Source organism: Salminus brasiliensis, chromosome 2, assembly GCF_030463535.1.
Source record: "Salminus brasiliensis chromosome 2, fSalBra1.hap2, whole genome shotgun sequence".
Taxonomy (NCBI): Eukaryota; Metazoa; Chordata; class Actinopteri; order Characiformes; family Bryconidae; genus Salminus; species Salminus brasiliensis.
In genome coordinates this window covers 16,456,361-16,470,428 of record NC_132879.1, presented here as the reverse complement: position 1 = coordinate 16,470,428, position 14,068 = coordinate 16,456,361, and the positions used below count along the sequence as shown (strand labels likewise).

The following is a 14,068-nucleotide window of genomic DNA, read 5'->3' as shown; positions in this document are numbered from 1 at the left end:
CTTGAACATTAGGCCTAGTCCACCACAAGCAGCCTGACCAACTATCCCTAAACCTCCTTTTAGTTTACGCTAATTAGAATATACTTTTGCTCAGCTCACAAGAACACAGCTGATATTCACAAAGCATTTTTTTAATGAGAAGGCTGAAAATAATTTTTGATATTGACGTCCATTGAAAGTTGCCGAGCATGTCACAATGATAATAATAGATAAGATGGTAATAGATGGTAGTGATTGAACATTTAGGTTCAGAAAGTAAAAATCTGAGGCAAATTATTACTTTTTGGACCTGAATGTTCCATCACTTATAGATGGTAATATCCTAGATAGCTACAATAACCTAACAATGTGCCTTAAACATTATATTTTCATTATCACTATAATATTTGAGGCATTTTAAGCTCTTAATAGAGTATCAGTAACACATCAACAGCATATCAGTAAAGTACCAGTGGTGAAGCATCCGAATATGTTGAGGTAAATATCTTGAAGATGATCTGTTGATGCATTACTGACATTTAGTATATTTACTGCTGATATATTACATCAATTAGACTTTATATGTTACTTTCATTAAATGAAACCTAACTCTAACCCTCACCCTGGTCCCAATCCTAACCTTAACCTTTACATCAACCTAAAACCTAATCCTAACCATCATCCTGGCCCTGATCCTAACCTTAGCCCAAAATATAGTTCCAACCCTCATCCTTGCCCTGTAATCCCAACCTAATCCAGTTAAGATCCAGTTCCAGACTGGGGTCAGCAGCAGGTCTATAACAGCTTGCTGAAGATGTTGAGATGGTCTGTATTTGACCTGTTAGATGATAAGTCATATATCAGATCTGAATATCTACAGATTTGAACTTGGACTCTCCAAAGAAATTGCAGAACTGCTGAATTTAGTAGAAGTCTTCAGTAAACACATGTTGATAATCTACAGAATGCTCAGAAACTGCTACATCGTTGGTATGTTGTTGAGATGTTACTGAGAGTCTGGTGTCTGAGTGTTTATTTCATCTAAGAAAGTGTCACAGATTGAAGTTATGCCACTGAGACTAACAGGCTGACAGACAGGCTTGCAGACAGACCCTCAGGTAGACATGTGGTCAAATATTAGTCAGATGATAATGACTCATTACCTAAGATCTTCCCCTCATTAATGATGTCTGCAGGGTGGCTGTGATTAGGCAGATTAAGCAGAGGAGGAAATGAAGACTTCTTATTGATCTTGGTTGTGAGAGGAGTGAGCACATGTCAATAAGCCTCTGTGCACTCTGAATGACCAGCTATGAACTCTGGGGGACATTTTGCTCAAATGAGAAATGATGAGAGTGGACCTTGCAGGAACTGACTCTACTGGGCACAAAAGGTCAGTGCTTATTTTTATGTGTAGGGTTCTATGGCTGTGTGGACAGTAATGTGGGTATCCCAAGCTAACATCCAGTGAAATTCAAATTTTCCTGAATGTTTATTTAAATATTTTATTAAGATTGTTAATGTTATATGAGAATATGAAATCTCATAATGTGCCCATTAGTCACTGTAATCCACATTCTGTGCAGGCGTTATTACAATGACAAGTTTCAAAAGACTGATTAAAGATATAAAGGTTTTAAAAGACTAAAGAAAAAAACTAGCTCAATAATTGTGCTCCATTCAATACATTTGGGATACGTCGGGGAGTTGGAGATGATGGGGGTGGTGATCATACAACATCTTGACCTAACTAACGCTCTTATCACTGAATGCAATCAGATCCTCACAAGAATGCTTCCCTGGGCAGAAGAGACAGTTACACCAACAGCTGTATAAACAGCAGGATAAACTATTATAATACCCATGATTTTGGAAGAAACAATGAATAAGCAGGTGTCCTAATACTTTTGTCCACATAGTAAATCACTCAAGTTTCTGCTGATCTACTCTTTAACCCTATGTCTATGACCACAGCACATGAAATAATATATCACATGAGGTAAACTTAGTATGTTACTTTACCCAAACTTTAATTCTGGCCTTAATCTTAAAACTAACCTCAACCCAAAACCTAATCCTAAACCTAAAGCTATTGTCAGCAGCAGGTCTATAACAGCTTGTTGAGGATGTTGAGATGGTCTGTATTAGACCTGTTAGATGATCAGTAATATATTAGGTGAACATCTACAGATCTGAAATGGGACCCTTCAAAGAAAGTGAAAACTGAAAGCAGGATGCAGAAGATTATATAAAAAAAAAGAAATTAGTCCTTTGCTAATTTATTGAATGCATTCAGATGCTTCACTACTACCACATCACTGATATGTGTCTGATATGTTACTGAGTAAAATGAGTGTTTATTTAATCTAAAAAGGACCACTCCAATACAGTTCTGTACATTCATGCCAGTGGTGGACAATAAACTACATGTAGCACTGCATTTTTCTGAAATATTACTTTCACTCCACATTTCAAAGAAAAACCCTCTGCTTTTACTGCACTGCGTTCTGCAATATGCAATTACTCTGAAGTAGGAGAAAGAAACCAGGTTTTGCCACAAAATCCAAAAGAATATGTTGTGCTTTAAAATTGAACCATTCATAGTAGAAATGCCCTAACAGACAATGGTACAGATTTCTGCATCATTTTTTGACTCCCTCCAAATGCTCTCAGCCTGCAAAATGAATGCAATTTATATGTAGACTCTATGTTAATGTATTTTCCGTATGCAAACCTAAATATTTAAAGGACTCCGCTTGCTACATTACAATTCTCTCTCATGCATTTTCTTAAAGTGCAGGGCTACAAATGCTTCACCGGTTTACCAATATCTCTGTCTCTCTGACCTCAAACGCTTACTTTATAGAGCCCTGTATTATGCTGTATCATTAGAAAACTGTATAATGTAGTTGTCATCATTACTATTAGTGCTGAGCAGGTGCACCCATTTGATGTTCCAGTTCTGAAGATGTTTATTGAATTTGATACAGTTGTGCTTGCTCTCACCTGCTGCATAAGAAATGAGTGCTACCAAATGAGAGCTCCCTGGTCTTGCTGTCTCTAGAATAATGTGGGATGGTTTATTTTCAGTGGATGCTAAAGGTTGTAGGACTAGTAGATTTTACCTGTTGACTAGTTTTTAACAAAAAAAGTAGTGGATTAGTCATACGTTCCATAGCAAAAACAAAAAGAAACTCTGAAAGATGTTATTTGTATTTTTGCAGTTAAATGCTGATTGGCAACAACAAACAATGTATCAAATCATATTTAAGATAACAGCTAAACACAGAGCCAATGTTAAACCCCTTTATTTCAGATCTTTAGGAAATACTCATTGTGCTGCAGTGTGATAGTATTCCAAAGGGTAGCGGTGGATGGGATGGTATAGCTTGGCTCAAAAAAGTTAATTTCTCTCCAGGACCTCTCTCCAGAAACAGCCAATAGTAGTCAACTATCTTTACAGTTTCACAATCAAGCTGACATGCAAATTCATGATTTGTCATCTCCTTCCACCTGTAAACGGACATTTTTGACACTAGCCTGTCAATTTCCAGCATGTTCCATGCAAGTTGTATGTACTACTTTGCGGCTCTGCGCATGTTTTTAGATGGTCATGCATTGCAGACGTATTTTTATTGTACTTAAGCATATCTTTACACATTGCACAGCTGACTGTAGAACTGTATTTATCCAGGCTATCAAAATTTGATTAGCCCAGAGTTTCTTTACCATCTGCCTGCGTTCTTGCTACTGTTTTTTACCTACTTCTGACTGGTCAACAGCTCCCCACTGCTGGATGGTGGATGTCCTGGTCAACAAGTTGATAAGTGTGTGCAACCCTTAGTAAATGCATATGCTATTTTTCACCCTCCCAGCACTGGTGGCACTGTGATAGGGAGAGAACCATCTAGTGGGTGGGAATTGGCAATGATGAAAGCATGAGGGAAACTGTGTGGAAATTTGTGTGGTACAGCATAATGAGAAAACATTTACTTTAATGTCCCTCAGAGTTTCTAAGATGCCAACAAATAGTTGCCTTGCAAAATCTGTTGGAAATCTCTACTTACCACATTACAGCACTTAGAAAGTCTTAGTGTTGTGACTCTACAGTTTATCATTAGTTTAATTATATTTAATATAACATAAAATAAATATATATGTCTCTTAAAGATTCTTGCTTCTCTACTGCACACAGTTACTTCACACACACACACACACACCATTTACTCTAATATACTCTTCATCTCTCTCTCTCTGCCTGTCTGAATCTCTCTAGAGGAGCACAGACTGTTCTTCTCAGTCATCTCAGTAGGAATCAGTTTTTTGATTTGTTCTTGGGGCAGAAGCTTGATTAGCATTTATCTCTCCTGTGCTCTCGGTCTCCTCTCCTTATTGTGAGGAAGACTGTCATAAATCCGGAACCCATCTGCTCTCCTCGGTTCCGGCACCTTCACGTATTTGCATATAAAGAGGTCCCACTCTTTGCTTAAAGAACACTTATGATCGCAATATTCATGAATAAGCCATTGTGTCAGCCTGCTCCCAAACATATACAGTATAGTGAAGATGGGTCAAAAAGACAGGATCCTTACACAGTTGCTTTTTTCTAAGGGCTTGAATGAGGACTGAGACTGAAAAGGTGAACCATGGTTGGATGATAGTTTTCTTCTTATTCAAATGTGTATGATTTATTATTTTAGAAGATGGCTTTGACTAACAGAAAAACTGAACAGAAAAGGAGTGTTCACAAGGCCTTTGGCAAAGCTGAAGATTTTAAAAGAAGCAACAATGCATTATACATGTGACTTATCTGAGAGAGAGAGAGAGAGAGAGAGAGAGAGAGAGGGAGAGAGAGAGAGAGAGAGAGAGAGAGAGAGAGAGAGAGAGAGAGATAAAGGATAGACAGGTGGCCAGAGAAAGTAAGGGGTACTGTGAATGGGAATAAGAACAAAGGGTGATAGACAAGTGGAAGGATGGCAGGCAATGGGTCAGACTTTCTTACACTTTACATTCAGAGAGAGAAAAGCTTCCAAAAAGCTGCAAACATTCTGTACTGATATCTAATTTCTCCCTCACTACCTTTCCTCTCTTCCTCCAGGAGAGTGCTCCTACAGCCGAACTAACATATAGCCAGCATTTGGCCAACATCTAGCCTCTGGCTCAAGGCTCATTAAACTGTACACACTGCAAAGGCCCAGTCTTGGTTTTCCACATGAGCTCTTCTCTCAAACAGGTATCATATAATGTGAACAGAGAAACAGAGCTGTGAGCAGAAAGGCAGAATTGTGCTGCGACTGATTTCTGTAGAGCTGAGTTCCAACTCTAAAACAAAACTGCAATTTGCAAGAAATTACTTCATTATGTAACTAGATGTAATCTAATAAATATGTACCTTTTATATATAATTCAGGATCAGTCTCTCTTAAGCATGTAAGAGTGGCAGCAACTGGCATCCATTCGCTGCAATGGCCACAAACCTGTGTGATTGCGTGCAAACAGCAAGACAACAGCACCAGCATCTCACTTTACCACAATTTTCTGTGTCAATGAACCCCTGCATCTGCAGCCTTAATCTAAAGGGAAACAATAACTACCAAAAACTAAACTAAACAGATGAGTTTTCAGCCTAGACTTGAAGACTGTGACTGTGGACTGTTGTCCAGAGTGCTGAACATTATGTGGAACGTTGATGGGGGAAGTTAAGGGACTTTATGAGTAAAGGCTTTTCCCCCTGCTGAACCCTTCTGAATTCTGGGAACTTGTAATAAACCTGTCTGCTTGCCTATAATAAATATATTGTGATAATCAGCATACTGCCAAACTGCATTTTTGCCATATCAAACCAATCCTAAGGTGTAAAAAAAACAGTGAAGCAGAAGCAGATAAAACCCACAAGACATGAGCATGTGTAATGTATATTGACTTTCTGCTCCGCAGGCCAGAGGCTAATCATTCTGTCAGAACACATGCTGTCTCACTCAATTCACCTCTTTCCCTCGGCCTGCCCTTGTTTGTTTATTCTGCTTCTCTCACTCATTATTTTGGGTGCTTTGGTGCAGCTGATCTCTCTCAAGGGACTTTTCACTCTCTGTCTTCATTTCTCTACTCACTACAATGTTCCACTTTCATGCATTCGGACAAACAGCTGCCTCACAGTTGTGAAACTGTAAGATAAACCATTAAGCAGTTGCTTACCTGAGTCACTGCTTATGTGTGTGTTTGTGTTGACATTAGCGTCTGATACTATTTAATCCGATTTGACCTTTGACCCGACCTTGCATTCTCATTATGGGATTTCAAATCAATGCTTTGCAGAACCTGCTGAAATGCCCCGGTAACAAGAACAATAGGGAAAACCTATACATTAATGTTTCAGTGTATGGGGGATGTGTCTTTTGTCAGTCTCACAAGAATGAAAAGCTGAATGTGTGTGTATGTGTGTGTGTGGCAGAATTATAGAGCAATTAACCCAGTGATGCCTTATAATTTACTTTCACTTTGGTGTATGTGTTCTCTGAGCTTGCCTGAGCACTGATTATCATGTCAGCTCTAGTCTTTTGGTCATATGGGAATACCAAGTGTCAACAATCCAGAATCAACTCTGGAAAAATAAATAAGTACTTATAAGCAAAGGTGCCAAAGAATGCATTAATCAGTATATATATATATATATATATATAGTATTTTAAGTTATTCTTTGTATAAATACTAAGCATTTGACTTTGATCAGGGTGACAAATGCTCAGATTGAAATATATGTATTGGATATTGGCTGATGTACGCAACAGCTTGCAGAACCTGTATATTATAGCATAGTTTTAAGCATAGTTTTAACAAAACCTCTGTAATTATTCATGAGTCTTACCGGCTAGTGTTGCTGTCCTCTCATTGTGTCCTCTCAGCGCAATGTGCTGTTAGGAAGCTGAATTGATCGTAGCTCACTCGCTTCCCCGGGTTAAGCTTTCTTTAGTCTTACTAGTAAAATAATCAGTACTTTCTCTTCTGACTTGTGCTTTACTCCAGTTTGCTTAGGTAGTCCAGATCATTTCACTGAACACTGGAGAATGGATATTGGAAAGAAGAGATGTCAAAAGCTAGCTTCTAGCCTAGCACAGAGCCCAGTTTGTTTCCTCCTCATCTTTTGCCCAGGTTGAGCTTCACTACAAAGACACTAGCACAGGAAAAGCCACAGTCACAAGTTGTGAACAGCACCATATTCTTCTGAAATTGTGGTCATGTTTTATCATTTCACTAACGTTGACTAGAGCTTTCACTAGTGGACTGGTCTTATTGAAGCTTTGGGGTGTGAATATGAGAGACTTTTGTATTACAGTCTTGGGGTTTTGGAATTGGCCTATTTTATAGCTCTGTTTTGGTTAAACTGGATTTTCATTTAACGTATATTGTAACTGTACCACATTTTTCCAGTTTAGACCTGTCAAAAGACATTCTGGACACCATACTAAATTCATCTGCTGGACAATATTGTTTTAAGAGCTGTGGAGCAATTGAGCAAGGGGAGGAAAAGCACCAGAAACATGCACCTTAAGAATAACACTAGTAACATTTGGCCTGAGAAGCCTTTATATGCACACACACACACATTCACTCACATACACACTCATTCATGCAAATACACACAAAAAGTGCACTATACTATTACAGCCATATCAAGAAGCATCTTCATATGACAGTCATAATTAATAAAAAAAGATGTGTGGAGATTGAGTCAGTGGAATTTGCATAAAGCTGTCAATCAGAAATCAACCGCTTGACAATTTAATGGGTCCATTTGGATTAGAGTGATGGCAGTGTGGTCCAATCAGAATCGATTAGTGACTCTGTTGAAGCCATAAATAGTTGCTGAAGATGTTTATCTGTTCACACATGACTGGAGCTTTGGATGTCGTCAATACAGCATTATGAATATTGATTTTGCCAAAGGATGGGATATGTACTGTCAATCATTGTGTATGTTTTTGTCAAGATGTTAGGGTGCCAAAATGTACACAAAAGTACTGTCCTGTTTTAATGTCATGTACTGCTTATAAATGTGAGTGGAAACTATGCCTATGTGCCACAACTGGCACATGTAGCGAGCAGATACTGGACAACATTCTATCATTTATTCAGAAGATTTAAATGGTGGAGAACAGCACCAAGACATGAAGTAATCATATTTCATTATTTGAAGAAAGACCTGTGCACTCTTTAACACATTTATGGCACATGAGTACAAAAAACATGTGGACAACATGAATCTGTGCTTGACTTGTCCTCGCTTTTGTCAAAACAAAACAAAACCACTTAATTTACCTCCCACTACCTCCTCTCTTTCTCATGTATTTAAGCATGAGAAAAAGAGAGACTTTTAACTTTTACATTACTTTTAATATGTCAGTGTAACATTTACTAAATGGACAAAATTATTGGGACACCTTCTTAGTCATTGTTTCTTCTGAAATCAAGGGTTCTGAAAAAATGACTATCCTGCTTTGGTTTAAACAATTGTCCGTACTATCCAGGGAAGCCCTTCTACTCAATCTGGAGCACTGCTGTGAGGATTTGATTGATTCAACAACAAGTGCATTAGTGAAGTCAAATGGGGGAACCCAAAGCAAAGTGACAGAAAGACACAAACAGGAGCAAAAGCATGACACAACCCTTTAAATGGACATCAGTAAAAACAAAATGTGGACAGTATGAGTGCTTGACCTGAGGCTTGACCTCCCTTTTGTGAAAAAAAAAAATAAATACAGCACCTGGATAATCCCAGGATCCTTGACCCCTTGCCCTCTTTCTGAAGCACCTCCACTTGTTCCCCCTGAATTTACCTCCCAATGAGACTAGCATGAGAGAGTAAAAGAGAGCAGTGTGTTCATTTCAGGCATTATTTGAGAGGCTGTACAGAGCTTGAGTTGTATTGTATTCTTTTCAATTAAACTGCCTTTAATTAAATTATCATGTATACTAGAACAGTACAAGCAGTGGAACAGAGAGGGATAATAGGCTGCATATCAAACTCATAACTCTATGATCGATAACCCAGTGCTTACCCAGCCACTGAGCCATGACTACCATAACTACATTGCTGAGAAAACCAACTTAAGCAACCAACCAACATTTTATATTTAGTTGAGAGACTAGAACAGCCTACATCTGGTGATGTACAGTATTCTGAAAATGAAAGGAACCTTTTGTACTTATTAGCCTATATGTTATTGGCTGTACTGCCAGTCAAAGATTTGTTGTAGTCTCTATCAAACTGTGCCCCCTTAACCTGTTTATCTGTATAAACTGGTGAGGCTATTCTTTGGTGATAGAAGTTTGCAATAACACTTTCGGCCTGCCGGCAGGACATAGGCTTTTCAAGGGTTTAATAAAATAAATTAAAAAACGGTGTTAATAAGAGCTGTATGCCGCTGTGCAGATTTATGGGCTGTGTTTAATCTCCTCTGCACTTCTACTTTACATGGCTGATATCAACACTTGTGTATCTACAAGCCATGACGCCAAGATGAGTTTACACACCTTTAGAATTAGGGACTCAGTTTGCTCTGCTGATTACTAATCCACACACACACACACAAACAGAGTGATCAAATCTGTTATGCTCTTAATAAGTCTATACAGGCCTTTGTGTGACGTCAGTGCTGTCAGGTAGTAAGGACACTATCAGACTTATCAGGGCCTTGTATTATCAGGGTTTGTCTAACAGAATAACAAAACCTGGCTCTTTCACCTTCCAGCTGTCACACTCCTTACATCATTCAGTGCTTACTGAAACACATTTAATCAGATAGAAATCAATCGCAACAGTTTTCTGCAGATTTTGCTAAAATAAATATTGGACTGTATATTGTGTGCTATGGGACAGTGGGGTAGCTACAAGATTGCCTTCAGTTTTGGATACAGATGTCACAAATCCACCTTTACAATAATGATCATCTCTACCAGGGCTGGCCCAAACCTTCATGGGGCCCTAAGCAGATTTTCATTTGGGACCACCATCTTGTCACCAGATGCGTCATCATTCTATAAGCTGTGTAATACCATTTCGTTTTATTATTCAGTGGTATTTTTTAAATACATATGTTTTTATCATGATAACTGGTGGCATTGGGGCACTAAGTGGCTGCATAATTTGTGTATGCCTTGAGCCAAGTCTGATCTCTACAAGTAAGAATTTCTATCAGTTTCTTGCTAAGATAACGCTGGTGGACATTAGTATGTTTGTCTGTTCTATAGCAAATACAGACATTCGAAGAGTTGTATGTTTTACATGAAGCGTTCCACAAATAGGCTCAGCGCGCTGCTAACTGCACTGCGTAACTTTGGTGAAGCGAGGCAAGAAAACACTCGTGAGAACTGCGCTGCATAAACCGAATCATATTCGTATAGAACCCAGTAATATTACTCCACCACCTTAGTCCACATGCTTCTTTCACTTTCAGTGATGATTCTTTATCTCTCAGCTCCTCCAGAAAAACCTGTCCTCTAGTGGTGGCTCGACGTATGAATACCACTTTTTGACTGTAGGGGGAGCACAGGAGCAAGAAATGGCAATTTTTCATAGCGCTGCTTTAACATATATCTGACCTTGTATGTAGAGCTTTTAGGATAAATCTTTCAGTGAAGAGTTCTGACACAGACCGGCCTTTTAACCACTAACTGGATTCAGGATAGGCTAGAGTCTCATGAAAATGGTCCTGTCCACTGTAACTCAAATTGTGATTAGTTGAGTCCAGCAGTGCAGGTCAAGTTGAGGTCTGGAATATCATGAAACGTTGAAAGAGGACAGATCAAAGTATTGCTAGGAAGGCTATTTAAAACCCGACTTTGTACTCTGTACTATATGACCCTGATGGGATACAAGGTGGGTTTAATCCTTGTGTCTGACCAAAACTTAATAGGAAATATTATTAATACACACTTGCCAAGTTTCAGTAGAACTAGTGTGGTGAAACAAATGAGTGGAGAGTTTCAGACATGCCTTTTCTTTACTTCTCAGAAATCATTGTATCTTCTCTGAAGGCCATGAGGGTTCCCCACTGAGTTTTACTTCTTTCAAACACTGTAAATTATCGACTACTCAAATTCAAGTTTAATGAAAGTACTTCAGGCGGCATCAGGCTTTCTGCTCTTCCTTTAATGACGCCATGTAATGTTTCTGCGCTACCTAAGATAATTGAAAAGCCGTGCACGCGCGTTTTGCGCGCTCCCGTGTGATTCCCCACTCCCTTTTGTGTTTCATACCTTTTTGGTCGTGTGCGTGTATGGGGGGCTGTTTGGTGTTCTCTGTGTGTACGTGTGTGTGTGTGTGTTTGTGTGATGGGGGTGGGGTGGGGAAATTGTTTGAGATAATGCATCTCGGTTTGCGCGTGTAAGTCTCTGTTTTAAACGGCATCGCGTCGCGAGCGTTTCCATTTCAGCCTAACTTTCCTGTCCTACTTGTTGCGCGCGCCTCCGTGTTCCTCTGCACGTGCTGTCAGTCCCTGATGCCGAACCTGATCCCTCCCGATGTCTGACGAAGAGCAGGAGGGGGTCCAGGGAGAGCGCGAGCAGCACCCTGCCTTTGCGTCCCCGCCTATTGCGCCCGGGCCAACTGGAGACCCTTCCTCACACCTTCTCCAGCTCCACCTCTGTCCTCCGGCGCGGCGAGCGTCAGCGCCGCTCCTTCACGGCTCGCACACACACTGCGGCTGCGGGCACGCGCCCAGCATCCCCAAGCGTCTTGTGGAGGTGGGCTGTCTGTTCCTCCCGCGGCAGAGCGCCCCAAAGCGCGGGGACGCGCCTCAGCACCACGGACAGCGCGGCCCCAGCGGCCATGAGAACCACGAGAACCACTACGTCGAGCACGGAGTAGAGCCCCGGCACCAGCGCGCGCAACCGCACACGTAAGTTCTGCTGTAAGACGCGATGCGCTGTCAAATATCACGCGAGATCACGCAAGTGGAGCGTCCACTAGAGTGACCACCGCCTGGCACGCGACTGCCGGTAGCATAGGGACTGATGGAGGGGGGGTTTTAGGGTGAACTGATACTACTGGTAAAAAGAACTCTACTTAGTTTTTGTTTTCTATTCGTGAAGTGAAATAAGTAGAATGGTCAAATTAAACATACTAAGATATTACCTCATTTCATTCATTTATTAGATTAATTCATTATTATTATTTTTTTATCATTAGACTTTACCACTACTACTATCAATGTGCTGCTATCACCTTTACTATGTACAGCAATCTAATAATAATAATAATAATAATAATAATAATAATAGCATTCTGTTAGCTGTTAGCAAGTGGTTGCTAGCCTTATCATTCTAATAGTTCAGGTACTACTATTGCACAAGTCAATTTTGTTTGTCTGTTTTGTTTTTTTTTTGTTGTTTTTTTGCTTGGTTGGTTGTTTAGAGTCTAAAAGTTTGAGACTACATAAAAAATGTAGGACTTTTTTCATTTAAAATGGAAACAAACTACAAAAATATAAATTTTTCAGAAACCAAAATGAAAGCAGTATATTTAAAACATTGCTTGATCTCTACACTGAAAAATAATATAAAGGCAGGTCAGCTGAGGTAACAACTTCATTTGGTAAAAGTACATATTGAGATGAGACGACTCAAAAACATCATGTAAACGTTTTTTCAGCTGAAATAACTTTATAAATATGAACACATGCTTTATCTGTTTGTCTGTTTAACCTTTAAACAAATGACTTCAAAAAGTTTATTCAGATAAATTCTCTGAATCAAGTAATGGTTCATTCAAAGTATTTAGTTGAGTTGAGTATATCCAGTTAAATTGCTTGTTTCCAAATGAAGTCATTATGTTTAGACTGAACAGACAAACCACTTTGACAGTGCATCATTTGCTTACTGTTTATTTCCAACTGTTGGAATCACATGACATCCCTACTGAGATTTGAACTTATAATCTGCTCCCACTTGATAAAGTTGGACTGGTGTGCCATTCTACAGCTGTGAACCACAAAAAAACATTTTTAATTGTCTGACTGTCTCAAGTCATGAGACGGGAAGTCATAAGTTCAAATGCCATCAACACCACAGGCCTCCATTGTCAGGAGTCTGGGAATAGGAAGGCCTCCTCGAGTCAGGGAGAGAGAGACTAAACATCCTACACAATATTTTCTGCTGCAGCTGAAATTACTGTTGTGTTTTTGAGTCAAGCCCAACTTCACCTGTATTGGTTCAGCTGTATTGTTGACCAAACTGAGATGCAGAGCAATGGGATCTTGTGACTAAACTAAGTTGATTTAACTTTATCAAATACTTTATTATTGTAACTTTGTTTTCACATCTAATTATTATTAACACATGAGGAAATTAGTGACACTGACCTGACCATGTTAAGTCCTTTGTACAAAAATGGCTCTCTCTTCCATAAATGCAAAAATCTCTTCCATTGAAGTCTGCTTAGACAATTCTTAGGTGGGAATAACCTACTAAGGCTTTTGCAGTAATATAAGGAGTTTATCAAATGCAAGCTGTCCTTAAACAAAAGCTGTCCACCTAATGCTAAGAACCTCTGAAATTCATACTTAAATTTCAAACATTCTATGTTATGCTGATAATATTATTTATACAATTTTTGGATTTACTTATTGACTGTCTGACTGACTTCACTTCGGATTCTGTGGGGAGGAAATAATTGTCAGGTCTGTTTGCTCTCAGAGGTGGACATAAATGGCTTGTTGGGGCCTGCAGGTTGGATGCCACTAGGTACAGACTACAGACTTACCACAGCTGCACAAGCTCTAGCACAGACCCCCATACCCACACTGTAAATATGTGTGAAGTGTGTGCTTTTGGAGTGGCTGATCTTAGCTCAAGTCAATCCTAATGTGTGAATCATTTCATCTAAAAACATGAATGACCCAGAATGTATAGAATTATGGCTATTTTGGCAGTAACCACGGTGATGTGTAAATGATGTACATATTCCACTCAGTGCATTGCTTTGTTCAGTCTGCTCAGAGACCTGTTTTAATGGTCATGGTGTTTCAGGGTGTGAACAGGAGGAGTGAAAAGGGGGTTAGACAAGGCCTCATATCTACTTTAAAGACCATAC

At 39.4% G+C, this 14,068-nt stretch overlaps 1 protein-coding gene across 1 annotated transcript in view; it reads left to right on the top strand.

Moving 5' to 3' along the window:
- Positions 1–11,499: 11,499 nt before the first annotated feature.
- The window catches only part of trpc7b (transient receptor potential cation channel, subfamily C, member 7b), an 80,510-nt gene continuing 77,941 nt past the window's right edge, over positions 11,500–14,068 (top strand). The window contains exon 1 of the mRNA XM_072668638.1: positions 11,500–11,876. Within this exon, the coding sequence (XP_072524739.1) occupies positions 11,500–11,876 (377 nt within the window). The remainder of the gene's footprint in view (positions 11,877–14,068) is intronic.